A 14,511-nucleotide genomic window follows, 5' to 3' on the forward strand; every position below is an offset into this window, starting at 1 on the left:
GGGGGCGGGTGACCTATCTAGAAGTGGGTCATGTGACCCCTCTAAGAACTCCTCCCACCACCCTCTACCAATCAGGAGGGGTTTCCTCCCGAAAGGACCACCCCGAGAGGAGATTTGACCAATCAGGGCGACTTCCGGGGGTGGATGACCCCGTCTAGAAGAGGGTCATGTGACCCCTCTAAGAACTCCTCCCACCACCCTCTACCAATCAGGAGGGGTTTCCTCCTGAAAGGACCACCCCGAGAGGAGATTTTGACCAACCGGGGTGACCCCTCTAAGAACTCCTCCCAAGGCCCTCCGCCAACCCGAGTGCAGCACCAATACCCCATAAGTACCAGCGCCGAACAGAGGAGGCCATTTTTCTTACCAAGGACACGTGTTTTAGAAAGCGTGGAAAGGCTGCTCAGAGGAAAACATGGACTCCTTTACCACCCCCGTTAGAGCTTCGGACTTTGTTTTACCCCCGAGAGTCTTTGACCGTCCACGTAGAAAACGTTACATCAGCGACAGTTCTGAGGAGGAGGTTGTGACTGCGGGGAGCCCTTTGGCCCAGCCGTTGTTGGATACGCCGGAATCCGACCCCGAAACTCTTGTGAGACATCCCAAAGAGCCTGATGACCTCTCTTTGTCCACCCCCTCAGATCGCCGCTTGGGAGAGTCACCGGTGGACAAGGCAAATGGAAAAGATGGCACTCAGGTAAATGAACGATTAAGAAAAGGCGGTGGGGGGGGGGGGTGATAAGACTAGGAACCGGGGGGTGGGTGTTAATTAAAAAAAAACCCCTAAGCTGAGGTACTTACACTGTTTTTTTAAAAAAAATCTTTTAGCAGATCAATGATGCCTTTCTAGAGGACCCAGAGCCCCTGGACAGCGTTGCATCAAGCAGCGAAGATGAACCGGGCCCACCATGTTTTTGCTCAACACCAATACAAATTGTTGAAGAGGGCTCCGAGGATGATGGGTTTGAAGAGTTTAGGAGAAGGCTAGGCATAGAACTGTCCGAGCCAGTGCCACGTCGTGAGCGTAAAAAAGTTATGCGGATTATTGTACGCGTTGCTGTTTATGCTGTCCTTAAACACTGCCTTAGGGAAAAGCTTTTTGAAGATTGTGAGGGCTGTGTCATAGATGCGCCAGCCCAACGGCACCATGACTGTGTGACTTGGACTTCAGTGGATATAAACTGCAAGCTCCGGGCCCTGTGTGCTGAGCTGTGTTTGGAAAGCTTACTAAACACTGTTATTGCCATAGGTTATGCTATGCAATGTCTGTGCCTAACCCAAGAACATTTAGCACAAGGGGTGACTTTGATAAATGCTGTGCAATTCAGTGGAGACCCTGACCGTGTTTTAAAGAAAATGACCAAGCCGGAAGATGCCTGCTTACAACGTTATATTGACCGTCTAGTTCGCACAAGAAGTTACAGAACCCTGCTTAAGAAAAAGAATATTTGTAAGAAATCTAAAAGGATTAAGTTAGAGAATGGTGAGGGTGCAAACATGCGATATAAAACTTGGCAGCTGTAAATTAAAAAAAAAAAAAGGGGGGTGGGTGGGTTTGTGACTATCTGTGTTTTGTTAGAAGGCTTTTGGCCCTTAAGTTTTAATAAAGCATCTTGGTTTGTTTTTAAGGAGTTGTATGTCTTTTTAAAATAAATAAATAGTTTTGTGAGAATTAGTTTTTGTGTTTGTGTGTGTGTGTGTGTGTAAAAAGACATTCATTTATAGCAAAAAGCTGAAATGCATGTTGTGGGAGGGGAAAAAATCCTAAAAAACAAACAAACAGGATAGTTCAGACATGTTTGAGTATAATACAATTGTTATGGAGAGCTGCTTTTACCAGCAGGACCAAATATTGTTTTTTTTCATCCCATGTCCCTAAGTGGCTCTCTCAGGGATTGAACTCCCAACCTTAGGTTTACCAAGCCATTACTTAAGCCACTGAGCTATCCTGCTTGTTGAAATAAATAGGTTTAAGCACACACCCCACCCTCACTGAATAGCCAGAATGTTTGCAATTACTTACCTTTGTTCCTGTAGGGTTACAATTGATTAGTGAGTTGGATGGTGAGTTCTGATTAATATGAAACGCTATTGGACAGTTTAAATGTAACCAGGGGTAATGGTGAAGCACTATTGGGCAGTTTAAAAGACCCAGGAGTTGGTGGAATGCTATTGGACAGTTTAAATGTAACCCCTGGGGTAAAGGTGGAGCACTATTGGGCAGTTTAAAAGACCCAGGAGTTGGTGGAATGCTATGAGTCATTCTTGCTAGAAAAACACCTCACCCCCAAACTTTAAGCATGAAAGAAACAACCAACCCCAAGACATTAACTGATTTTGCAAAAGGGGACCCTGCACTTGGAAATGGGGTACTGTTTAACACTGTAAGAAAGCCACAAATGTATTTTAACTTACAGGGGTGGAGGAAGCCCTATTGTGTATATAGCATGGTTCCCACAACAGAGATACAAAAGGGTGTTCTGCAGAATCTATTATTTGAGAGCTGTGATGATTAAATTAACCTGTTAGCAACTATGTTGAAACAATGGGGCTAAGAGGGTATAAAAACCTTAGGTATGCTGCAGTCTGTCCTTTTAACAGAAAATCTTTTTACATAACTGCTGGACTGCAAAAAGAGGTAAGCTTGCTGTCTCTAACTCTGAAACTACTGCCACTTTTTGCCCATGCTGTCTTTAGTAAATAATGGTGCCTATGCTTATTGCAGTGTGATCTGTTTTAGCATGGAACCAGTAACTTCAAACTGCATTTTACCACCAGGCCAAGGTAAAAACCATTTTAACTATAGTTAGCTTAATACTGTTAATTTTAAAAAAGTATAGGGATTTGGTGGTAATGCTAACATGTTTGCTTGTTTTTAATCTGAAGGCCCACACACACATGGGGGGAACCAGAACAATCATGTTCCAGCAACACTTTATCCCATAGTGAAAGGTAACTTTTTTTTTACACAACTGGTTTTTAAAATGCATGTGGGCTTTTGAAAAGTGTGTGGCTGCAAGCTTGATTTGGGATGGGGGGGGGGGTGGGGGGGGTTGTGAAGGCATAGGTTTTTTACAAAAGTATTTGGTTTGTTTTAAACAGGTTTTTTTTGTTACTGTACATAATGTGGTGTGTGTTTAAAATGGGCTTTGAGGGGAAAGGCCCAAACTCATGGGCTTTTAAATGCAGAGGGGTAGGGTGGGCTGCAACTGGTTTTTAAATGCATGTGGGCTTTTGAAAAGTGTGTGGCTGCAAGCTTGATTTGGGATGGGGGGGGGGATTTGTGAAGGCATAGGTTTTTTTACAAAAGCATTTGGTTTGTTTTAAACAAGTTTTTTTGTTACTGTACATAATGTGGTGTGTGTTTAAAAATGGTCTTTGAGGGGAAAAGGCCCAAACTCATGGGCTTTTAAATGCAGAGGGGTAGGGGAGCTGCAACTGGTTTTTAAATGCATGTGGGCTTTTTGAAAAGTGTGTGGCTGCAAGCTTGATTTGGGATTGGGGGAAGGGGGGGGGGGAGATTTGTGAAGGCATAGGTTTTTTACAAAAGTATTTGGTTTGTTTTAAACAGGTTTTTTTGTTACTGTACATAATGTGGTGTGTGTTTAAAATGGGCTTTGAGGGGGAAAGGCCCAAACACATGGGCTTTTAAATGCAGAGGGGTAGGGTGGGCTGCAACTGGTTTTTAAATGCATGTGGGCTTTTGAAAAGTGTGTGGCTGCAAGCTTGATTTGGGATTGGGGGGAGGTGGGGGGGGGGAGATTTGTGAAGGCATAGGTTTTTTTACAAAAGTATTTGGTTTGTTTTAAACAGGTTTTTTTGTTACTGTACATAATGTGGTGTGTGTTTAAAATGGGCTTTGAGGGGGAAAGGCCCAAACACATGGGCTTTTAAATGCAGAGGGGTAGGGTGGGCTGCAACTGGTTTTTAAATGCATGTGGGCTTTTGAAAAGTGTGTGGCTGCAAGCTTGATTTGGGATTGGGGGGAGGTGGGGGGGGGGAGATTTGTGAAGGCATAGGTTTTTTACAAAAGTATTTGGTTTGTTTTAAACAGGTTTTTTTGTTACTGTACATAATGTGGTGTGTGTTTAAAATGGGCTTTGAGGGGGAAAGGCCCAAACACATGGGCTTTTAAATGCAGAGGGGTGGGGGGGGGGGGGCTGCAACTGGTTTTTAAATGCATGTGGGCTTTTGAAAAGTGTGTGGCTGCAAGCTTGATTTGGGATGGGGGGGGGGGATTTGTGAAAGCATAGGTTTTTTACAAAAGTATTTGGTTTGTTTTAAACAGGTTTTTTGTTACTGTACATAATGTGGTGTGTGTTTAAAAATGGGCTTTGAGGGGGAAAGGCCCAAACACATGGGCTTTTAAATGCAGAGGAGTGTGTGTGGGGGGGGTGCAACTGGTTTTTAAAAGGCATGTGGGTTTTTGAAAAGTGTGTGTGTGGCTGCAAGCATGATTTGGTGTGTGTGTGGCTGCAAGCTTGATTTGGGATTGGGGGGGGGATTTGTGAAAGCATAGGTTTTTTACAAAAGTATTTGGTTTGTTTTAAACAGGTTTTTTGTTACTGTACATAATGTGGTGTGTGTTTAAAAATGGGCTTTGAGGGGGAAAGGCCCAAACACATGGGCTTTTAAATGCAGAGGAGTGTGTGGAGGGGGTGCAACTGGTTTTTAAAAGGCATGTGGGTTTTTGAAAAGTGTGTGTGTGTGTGGCTGCAAGCATGATTTGGTGTGTGTGTGTTATAAAGCTGGGATGGGGGGGCAAGGGGGATTTGTGAAGGCATAAGTTTTTTTAAAAAGTATTTGGTTTTTACTGTGCATAATGGATTTTTAAAAAGCAGTTTTTGGTTTTTATTTTGCAAAATAAGATGTTTATTGTAGGGCCAGAAATGATTATTTTGTTGTAAAGCTATGATTTTTAAATAGAAAAACACCCTGCTGAATGAATATATATAATTTAAGTTTTACAAGATGGTTTTATGTGTTTGCTCCACAGTACTGTCAAAACATGACCAGAGGGAAAACAAACTCAAAAGAAAAAGAGAGGAGACAGCTGAAAAGGAAAATTCACCAGCATCAGTGACTGATGGACGGATGAAGCCTAGTAAATATATTTGGCTTATTGGTTTAGTTGTTCTATGAGGTTTTGTATTTTAAGTAAATACATAGGTGTGGGTGAGAGAGAGATGGTAAGGTTCAGGTTTTTTTTGTAACATGTGTTTTTTTTCCCCTCATAGGCATGGGCAACCTTTCTGAAAATACTGTAGTCAGCGCTACAAGGACACCTCCTCCAGAACCACCAAAGAAACTCAAAAGAAAAAGAGAGGAGACAACTGAAAAGGAAAATTTACCAGCATCAGTGACTGATGGACAGATGAAGCCCAGTAAATATATTTTGCTTATTGGTTTAGTTGTTCTATGAGGTTTTGTGTATTAAGTAAATACACAGGTGTGGGTGAGAGAGAGAGAGATGGTAAAATTCAGTTTTTTTTGTAAACTGTTATGGTTTCTTTCCCCTCATAGGCATGGGCAACCTTTCTGAAAATGCTGTAGTCAGCGCTACAAGCACACCTCCTCCAGAAGAACTACCAAAGAACCAAAAATCTGCTTTGAGACCTTTAACAACGCAAAACAGCACTGAAGTGCAGATGAAGCATCTGGGCAGCCCAGACCTCATATACGTGAAACCCAAGGACAAAACAAAAGACTCTGATAAAAAGCAACCACACAAACACAACTCCAGTTGCTCAGCGGCTACAGCCACACCAAGCCCTGAGAAAACTGTGAGCGAAAATGCCCACATTCACAAACCCAGAGCACGCACTCTAGGGGTTCTGAAGGTGCGCAAACCTGGAGCATGTGATGTATGGGCTCCATATAAAAAACCATGGACTAGAAGCTTCTGCGATGCCAAGGTGTTGCAACCACACAAACACAATTCCAGTTCTTCAGCGGCCACCGCCACAGCAAGCCCTGAGAAAACTGTGAAAGAAAATGCCCACGTTCACAAACCCGGAGCATGCGCTCTAGGGGTTGTGAATAAAACACCGAGCACTGACAAAACATTCTCCCAAAACCATAAGCTCGCCACAGCTCCCCCAAGTTCTAGTGTTTGGGAAGAGTTTGATGCTTCCATCAGAAAAGTGATGGATGCTGTATCCTCGGGGAGTCTAAAAGAACGGCCTTCTAGAAAGACTTGGGAAAAATATGATGCTTTGTTCAGAGCAATGTTAAAAGACAGGAGGGCTGAAAAGGGTGTCTCTGAGCAGGCATGACTAGTCGTGGAAAGGGGCCTGGGTAAAAGGGGCACCCTCCAGAGTACACATCAGCTTATGTGTAAACAAAAGGGGGGACAGCGCTTGAGGGATAAACGGATGGCTGCCAAAAAGTTTCAGGCCAGGGTGGCTGTAAAAATCTTAAAAAGGGCTAAAGAGGTAATGAGGAAAAAAAAACAAAGAGAGATGCCTCCTACTGGAGGCTCTCAGACTGGCTTCTCTGAAAATGGGGAGATGGAATCAGACTCTGGTTTAGCAAATTCCCCAGAGGGCTCTCTAGACAGGCCCCATTCTACTTCCAATGACCCTCATGGAGGCTTCTCAGAGTTTGACTCCCAAATAGCATCTGATGTAGAAGATCCCTCTAATGATCCCATAGAGGAACCCCCAAGTAACCCCGAAAATGCAGAGGTGTATATGGAAAGAGTGAGAAGTTGGCAACATGAATTACCTAGATTTGGGGGGTCAGTATATTGTGAGGAATTTCGTTTTGTCAATCTTGAGCAAATAAATTCAGCTCAGCAGGTTGTTGAAGCCATACACCAAGGAATACAGTTGGTGCTCGATGATGTTAATGGTAGGGTAGGCCCTGATGATTACGTTCAGTTACGTTTAGAGAGCCGTAATTTAGCTAACCCTTTGTTTTCAGTCAGAAGAACTAGGGATGAGCTATCTGCTGAGGATTTCTTAAATCAGACCTCAAAGCTGCTACAGAGCAATAGAGAGTTGCATCTCGATGGGACATTGCGCCTTGTTGTGACAGTTGTGAAAAACAGGGGTGGGGGTGCTCGTAGAGTTTTAAATTCTATCCTTAGTAGTCAAATTATTCATAAAAAAAGACAGTGTTTGGTAGACCTGACTTACACCGGTACCAATCTGTGTTTTGCTGGTGGCCTTTTGGCCGTCATGTCCGATCGTAAACCTACGGACACGGAATTGTTAGCGGAGGCGAGAAAGTTGCATGAGAAACTGGGGTGGTCAGATCAAAAAAAGATTCTGGTCAGTGACGTAGCAAAGTTTGAACAGCATTTAGGAGTGAACATACACGTGGTGCTTTATACGGAAAAAGGTGGCTGGGGCTTTTTTAAAACAGGAGGCCTCACGTACCCCAAGACTTATTTCATCCTGTTGCACGATGAGCATTACTATGGAGTTCTGGATGTGAAAAAGTTGTTTGGAGCGAAAAATTATTGTGAGTTTTGCCACACGGTGTACAGCCACGACCACTCTTGTAGGTATCGTTGCCGCCTCTGCTTGAGTGTAACGTGCTCAGACAGCGTGGGCGTGCAGCTGCGGTGTCCTAGCTGTAGACTGTATTGTCGATCCAAAGAATGTTTAGACAGACATATCGACTGTGCATCAAAAAACCAAGTTGAATGCCTGTCTAAAACTTTGTGTGATAAGTGTCAGTCTTACGTGAACAAGCGGCATAAGTGTAAAGGGAGGCGATGTAAGCAGTGTCAGGGTTTGATTGTTGGTGATGTAGACAGTCACTTTTGTTTTATGGATAGCCTTAGAAAGCCTGAATCCTCAGAAAAGTATATTTTTTATGATTTTGAATGCATGCAGGAGACTGGGTTGCACACTCCCAATTACATTTTTGCTATGTCCTTAAATCCAGAAAAATCCTGGGAATTTAAGGGCGATGAGTGTCTGTCTGTCTTTGTTAAGACCTTTATCGGCAAAGAGTTTCGCGACTATACGTTCCTAGCGCACAATTCCAAAGGTTATGATGCGTACTTCATCGTTAGGCAGTTACTGAAGGAAAAGATGTGCATAGAACTGATCACTCAGGGTAGTAAACTAATGTGTGTGGAAGTGAAGGCCCTGGGGATTCGTTTTATAGACTCTTTAAACTTCTTGCCCATGAAGCTTAGCAAGCTACCGCAGGCATTGGGATTTGAAGGGTGCAAAGGTTATTTTCCACATTTTTTTAACACTGTAAAAAATCAAAATTATGTGGGACCTATGCCCAGTGTGGCACACTATGGTGTAGAAAGCATGATGCCCAGGGAGAAAACAGAGTTTCTCGACTGGTATCAGGACCACAGTTCTGAGGTGTTTGACTTGCAGAAAGAGCTCGCGTATTACTGTCAGCAGGATGTCAAAATTTTGAGACAGGCTTGTATTCTATACAGAAAAGAGATCATGAAAATGACGGAGAAGGGAGATGTAGTAGAGAAAGAACCTGGTAAATTCACCGAAGTAAAACTGTGCATAGATCCATTCCAGTACATAACACTGGCATCTGTTTGCATGGCTATGTACAGGTTTATGTTTTTGGAGCCTAACACAGTAGCTCTTCTGCCTCCAGACAACTATCACAGGCAGAAAAAAAGATATTCAACCCCATCTATTCAGTGGCTGTTGTATATCTCTTACAAAGAAAATATACAAATACGGCATGCTTTACAGGGTGGGGAACTACAGGTAGGACCCTACTTTTTAGACGGTTATGCCGATGTTGATGGGCTACGCACAGCCTTTGAGTTTAATGGATGTTTTTTCCACGGCTGTGTCACCTGTTATTGTGAAAAAGCACAAAATCCTATGACGGGGACATCTTTTGGGTTTCTTTATTACAAGACGCAGCTCAAGGCTGACTATCTGAAACGACTTGGTTTTGTAGTGAGGACTCTTTGGGAGCACGAGTGGGAGGTGATGAAAGAAACAGACAGGGAGTTGGCAGACTTTTTAAACCGAGCCCAGTTACCCCAGCCTCTTGTGCCTAGAGATGCTCTTCTGGGGGGAGAACAAACGCTATCCGCCTGTATTACAAGCCTAACCCCGGGGAAGAAATCCACTATTATGATTTTACCAGCCTGTACCCTTTCGTAAACAAAACCAAAGAATACCCTATCGGACACCCCAATATACTTTATGACAAATTTGGACCCCTGGCAAATTATTTTGGAATTGCAAAAGTTAAAGTTTACCCCCCACGAGGCCTGTTTTTCCCATTGCTACCCGTCAGAGTGGGTGGCAAGCTTATGTTCCCGCTATGCCAAACCTGTGCGGAAACCGAGCAGCAGGAGACATGCACCCATACTGACGAGGAGCGGGCCATCCTGGGGACTTGGTGCACGGTGGAATTGAACGCGGCTATAGCGAAGGGGTACGTGGTGGCTAAAATCTATGAAATCTGGCATTTTAATGAAAAATCTAATAAACTCTTTTCAGAGTACATAAAATTACACCTCCGCCAGAAACAAGAGGCTTCAGGGTATCCCAGTTGGTGCACCAACGAGGAAAAACAAAATAAGTACGTTAGCGATTTCTGCCAGAAAGAAGGCGTGCGTTTACGCCAACATGAGATCAGATCAAACCCTGCTAAACGCCAAATCGCTAAATTCGGCCAAAGAACCAACCTACCCAACACCAGCATCGTGAGAGACCCTGACGAACTCTTGCAGTACCTATTTTCCCCCAATTACAAGGTTTCATCCTGCGAGTTTATCGATGATGAAACAGCGTGCGTGTCTTGGAAGCATGCAAAAGAACGGTACTCTGTCTCTGGCAATACCAATGTTGTCATAGCCTGTTTCACCACCGCTTATGCCCGCTTAGAATTATACAGTCTGCTAGACGGTTTGCAAGAGCGGTGCCTGTACCACGACACTGACTCGGTGATATTTGTGAAAAGGGAGGGTGCCTGGAATCCCCCTTTGGGGGATTATTTAGGGGAACTCACAAGTGAGCTCCCGCCAGATCAACACATCACCGAGTTTGTGTCGGCAGGCCCAAAAACGTATGGGTATAAGTTGTCTGGAGGAAAGGCCTGTATAAAAGTCAAAGGTATTACCCTAAACGTAGCAAACTGTGAAAAAATCAACTTTGAAAGTTTAAAAGATCTAGTCCTGGACTACTGCACGGGCCTGCGAGATAACGAAAACACCTCAAAAAAGATAGAGGTGCAGCAGCCCTCTATTGTAAGAAACAAAAACCAGTGGCAAATAGAAACAAAAACCCTTAAAAAAACACAAAAAGTGGTTTATAACAAGAGGGTCCTAGGAAAAGGTTTTAAAACCCTGCCCTACGGCTTTTGAAAAAAATGGATACGAGGTGGAAACACCCCTTTTCCGCAATTCTTGCGGGGCCTAGCAACTGCGGAAAAAGTTACTTTATAAAAAATGTGTTGAATAATGCCAAACAAACACTATCTGTTATGCCTGAGAATATCGTGTGGTGTTATAGTTGTTGGCAACCTCTGTATAAAGAACTGCTCTGTAAATATCCCTTTATCAATTTTATGGAGGGGTTGCCTGATGCTTTGGATGATGACAGTTTGTTTCCTACTAATAAAGTAAATATGGTTATCATAGACGATCTGATGAACTCTGCTTGTGAAAGCGGTGAAATCGAGAAAGCTTTTACCAAGTACGTGCATCACAGAAACCTGAGCATTATGTATATAGTTCAGAACGTATTTTGTCAGGGAAAAAAGAGTCGCACAATTAACCTAAACACAAAGTACATGGTTCTATTCAAAAACCCCAGGGATAAATTACAAATTGCTACGCTCGCTCGGCAAATGTACCCTGGCAAAGCTCAATTCTTTCTAGAAGCTTTTGAGGATGCTACCAAAAGACCTTATGGCTACCTGGTGGTGGATTTAAATGCTTCCACACCGGAAGCTTATAGACTAAGAACCGGTCTTTTCCCTCCAGACTGGCCAGTGGTTTATACTTTAAAAAAAACAGCTGGATATAAAAAGAAATGACTTATCGGCAGGTCCCTTTTTAACAGCTGGGACTGCTGACTGAAAACATGTCTAGCTGCATGAAGAGAAACCTGGGCCTTTTAAAATTACTTAGCAAATCGTCCCCGCAGCAAAGGAAGGCTATTCTGTGTTCGGCCTCTGACGATCTAGTAGTGGCCATCTCAGAAATAGCGCTCAATACCTTAAAAGGAAACATACCTTTAACACAAAATCAAGTGCGTGTGTTGAAAAAGAAACGCACGCTTATAAAAACTTTGTGTAATAAGAGCGTTTCACTTAAAAGAAAAAAGCATCTGGTAAAGCAGTCTGGGGGGTTTATTGGGCCTCTGTTAAGTTTTGCTATCCCCCTGATAACAGGGCTTTTAACTAATCGATAATGGAGTATGCAGAAAAAATGTACCTGGTGCCCAGCCACCAGTTGGAGCAATTAAGGGCTCCCCCTCCAGCAGAGGAAAATATCAGAACAGCAGCAACTCGCTTACTGGATGCTGAAATGAAGTCTGTTCTTCAAAGAACTGACCTGGCCGAATACGAAAAGGCTAAACTTTACAGCGCCGTGCTTCAAAGGTACCTAACGTACGTGAAGCAAAGTGATGCGGATAAAGGGAAAATAAGTCTGTTTCTACCGGAACAGGAACAAAGCGTAACTGCCAAACCCCCAGAAACACCAAAGAACTCAGACTCTGTTGCTCAGGAGGTGCTGGATAATGTGAATAAGCGTTATAAAAAAAATGCAATAGTATTGCTAAATAAACTGGGGCAGGATAAAAATCTCTCTTCATGGAATGATAAAGGGTCTTTTGTGTACAAAGGCTCTGTGGTTAATGGTTCTAACATGCTTGACTTAGTCAGGGCTGTCACCCAAACTCGCTCTGTACCTAGCAAACGTGTACCTAAAGGATGGGATGTGTTTATGAATGCCATGGCGGAACTGAACGTACCATCTTCTGTCATGGGCAATGCAGCCAACAGAGACCTTTTGGAACGCCTCAAGGCCTCGACTGCTGACACCGGGGTGGATCAGGAATCCGTGACCCCTTTTTTGCCCTATAAAAAAAAAAAAAGATTGGCTAAAAGAGCCCAATGGCTCAGTGTGTAACGTTTTTCACATTTTAAAAATTTTAAAACTTGTAATGTTTTGCTTTAAATAAAACATTTCTAGATTTTTTTTTTAAAAAATCTGTGTAATTTTTTCAATTGGTCATTTAAAAAACAGACAAACATCAATTTCTTTAAACCCCTAACCTGGGGTGCTTTATTGGGTAACATGGCTATAAAAATCATTACAAGATACACATGTCTGGGCTTGTTGAAACATGTTTTGAGCAAGGCTAGGCATGCCCAAAAATTTAAATTTATTTTTTACAAAATTTATCACCATCCGGTCATTTTGCACTAAGTCGTCAGAATACAATTTTAAAATCCGGTCAAAAGATAAACCCTTGCTACGATGATGTAAAAAAAACACGCAGTGATAGCCACAGGCGACGGAGCGGGGGTCTTGTAATTGTCTATTGTGAAACACCATGTCTGTGGCATTTTTGTTTAAAAATTTCATAATGCTTTTAGGAAACAACACACTGTTCGGGGGTTGCCCATATGAGTCAAAAAACTCTCCATGGTTATGCTCCGCCAGATACAGGGCGAGCCAGTGTTCACCCGGTTGGTTGTGTGGATGCGTGTTCACCACCAAACCTACGGGCCTCTGAGACAGCTTGCTTCCAGGGAGCCAATCACAAGGGAACACATCTAAAAAATTCTTTTTTGTGTAAGGATCCGTTGATAAGACACGTGAGAGCTGCACGGTGTCCATGTTCACATGTAGTCAAACAGAACATTTCTTCTTTGATTTATTTCTATGACGTTGTCAAAAACTCCATACACAATCATATTGACGGTAACCGTTAAAGCCCTTCCAAACCGTATTTCTGCTCTCAGGTTCCCAGTTTTAATCAGGGAATAGTGATCTGCGCATTCCTGGTCGGGAGACAGGTCAAAGGCAAACAAGGTGTAACCCTGTGCAAACTCCTCACGGTCGATTAACAGAGAACGATCTTTCATGTGTTTACCAGCTGTCTGTACCAGATTCATGTATTCTCTCACGCAGCGTCCTGCCTCGAAGTCCGGTTGCAGAGGCTTGGTCGGTACCTGTTCACCATCCACATACAGGGCCACAAAATTAATATCGTAATGTTTAAAATGAAAGGGATTTTTAGTGTAACTGCCGCTAAAGGCATCGTTATCCACAAATCCTAGGACAAGCATTTTGGGTAACTGTCCCAAGAACAGGTTTTCCTGGTTACTGACCCTGCTGCCTGCAGGGATGCTAAACACTTTCATTCCCACACGGTCCACGGGGTATTTAGCATTAGCGGCAAGCAGGGCCTCTGCATGCCCCAAACGGACACCCGGGGCCACCCGTACTTTCTTCACAAAAAGGGACGCTGATACAATGCGCAGTTTAAAGCCTTCAGCCGCACTGCCCATTAAACAGAAGGCGTCTTTACTGCGTGTCAGTTTAATTTTCACATCCACTCCGTTTAACAAAAGTTTTTCTTGAAAAAACAGGTCACTGTGTAGATGGCCCAGCAGCTCTACCGTTCTGCTCTGGGCCGTCAGCTTTGCACGCTTCACAAACCCTAGATTCTCTCCATCCAACTCTGTTTTTTCATGTTGTCCAGCAGTGTCTTTGTAAAACAGGCCGGCAGAAAATTGCGTGGCGAGGGTGTCATCGCTGTAATTGAGCACTGATTCTATAAAGGCCCTGTAAGGGTAACAGTTGTTGCTTTGGCTTACAAGGCGGTCTCCCAGCGTAACATCCAACTGACTGAAAATAGAGGCCACGGGGTAATTCACCAGGCCCACTTCGGCGTCCGCAGCAAGTTCAGTTCCGTCTCCTTTTACAATCTTGCAACACAGGTAAAGCAGCGTGTTGTTTAAATCCATATAATCTATGCCATTCCCTGCTATAAAAAAGTCAATGGGGGCAGACTCCGTAACGGCCGATAGAGGTGGCACCTCGATGTAAATGCTTTTCTCGATGCTGGTCTGCGTAGGGGCTATTTGAAACAAGTCTAGTTCGGATTTGGTGCACTCTTCAGACCCGCAGTGAACAAAAGCCATATTGATTAAAATATGTCTCTTTTACCAGGCAGAGCGCGTCTCCTCTTTTGCCCAGGCTGCTTCTTGGACTTTCGTTTATGGCCGGCTCTGCGTGTCAAAGCCCTTCTTTTAAAAGGTTTTGGGGGACCTGTGCGTCTCGGGTATGACGTATTTCTCTTTCTTTTCTTCCTCCTTTTAATGTACATCAGCCCTGATCCTTCCTGTGAAGCTGTATTCCCCACCTTCTCCAGAACAGCACGGGAGACATGACCTACCACATCTTTAGCTATGTTTTGAGCGGCGGTTTTTACGTGGGGCTTAATAATCTCTAGCCCCCTCCTCAAAAGCGGTACAGCTTTTCGAAAGAGGCTACGAAATATTCCACCCACACCAGCCCCGTACATCACGGGGGCC

At 43.6% G+C, this 14,511-nt stretch overlaps 2 protein-coding genes across 3 annotated transcripts; one reads left to right on the forward strand and one right to left on the reverse strand.

Moving 5' to 3' along the window:
* The first annotated feature begins 250 nt into the window (after nt 1–250).
* Nucleotides 251–1,670, forward strand: LOC115652301. Of its 2 annotated transcripts, none has more exons than XM_030564171.1 (2): nt 251–697; nt 829–1,670. In XM_030564171.1, exons 1-2 carry the CDS (start codon nt 416–418, stop codon nt 1,522–1,524), a joined length of 978 nt encoding a protein of 325 aa, XP_030420031.1. In that variant the 5' UTR covers nt 251–415; the 3' UTR covers nt 1,525–1,670. The 2 variants fall into 2 exon arrangements, with proteins under 2 accessions (XP_030420031.1, XP_030420032.1); XM_030564172.1 differs by having other exon boundaries at nt 832–1,670.
* Nucleotides 1,671–12,810: 11,140 nt separating this feature from the next.
* Nucleotides 12,811–14,118, reverse strand: LOC115652673 (uncharacterized protein F54H12.2-like). Its single transcript, XM_030565067.1, has 2 exons — nt 13,344–14,118; nt 12,811–13,247 (listed from the first exon to the last, which is right to left on the reverse strand). Exons 1-2 carry the CDS (start codon nt 14,116–14,118, stop codon nt 12,811–12,813), a joined length of 1,212 nt encoding a protein of 403 aa, XP_030420927.1.
* Nucleotides 14,119–14,511: the final 393 nt, after the last annotated feature.

The sequence above is a fragment of the Gopherus evgoodei genome, chromosome 5 (genome assembly GCF_007399415.2).
Source record: "Gopherus evgoodei ecotype Sinaloan lineage chromosome 5, rGopEvg1_v1.p, whole genome shotgun sequence".
NCBI lineage: Eukaryota > Metazoa > Chordata > Testudines > Testudinidae > Gopherus > Gopherus evgoodei.

What these genes read in the sequence shown, in the direction of transcription:
- LOC115652301 (XM_030564171.1), top strand. Translation starts at nt 416, where the DNA reads ATGGACTCCTTTACCACCCCCGTTAGAGCTTCGGACTTTGTTTTACCC. An exon ending in ATGGAAAAGATGGCACTCAG is followed by an intron (nt 698 to 828) that starts GTAAATGAACGA and finishes AAAATCTTTTAG; the next exon opens with CAGATCAATGATGCCTTTCT.
- LOC115652673 (XM_030565067.1), bottom strand. Translation starts at nt 14,118, where the DNA reads ATGGCTTTTGTTCACTGCGGGTCTGAAGAGTGCACCAAATCCGAACTA. An exon ending in TGCTAAATACCCCGTGGACC is followed by an intron (nt 13,248 to 13,343) that starts GTGTGGGAATGA and finishes TGCTTGTCCTAG; the next exon opens with GATTTGTGGATAACGATGCC.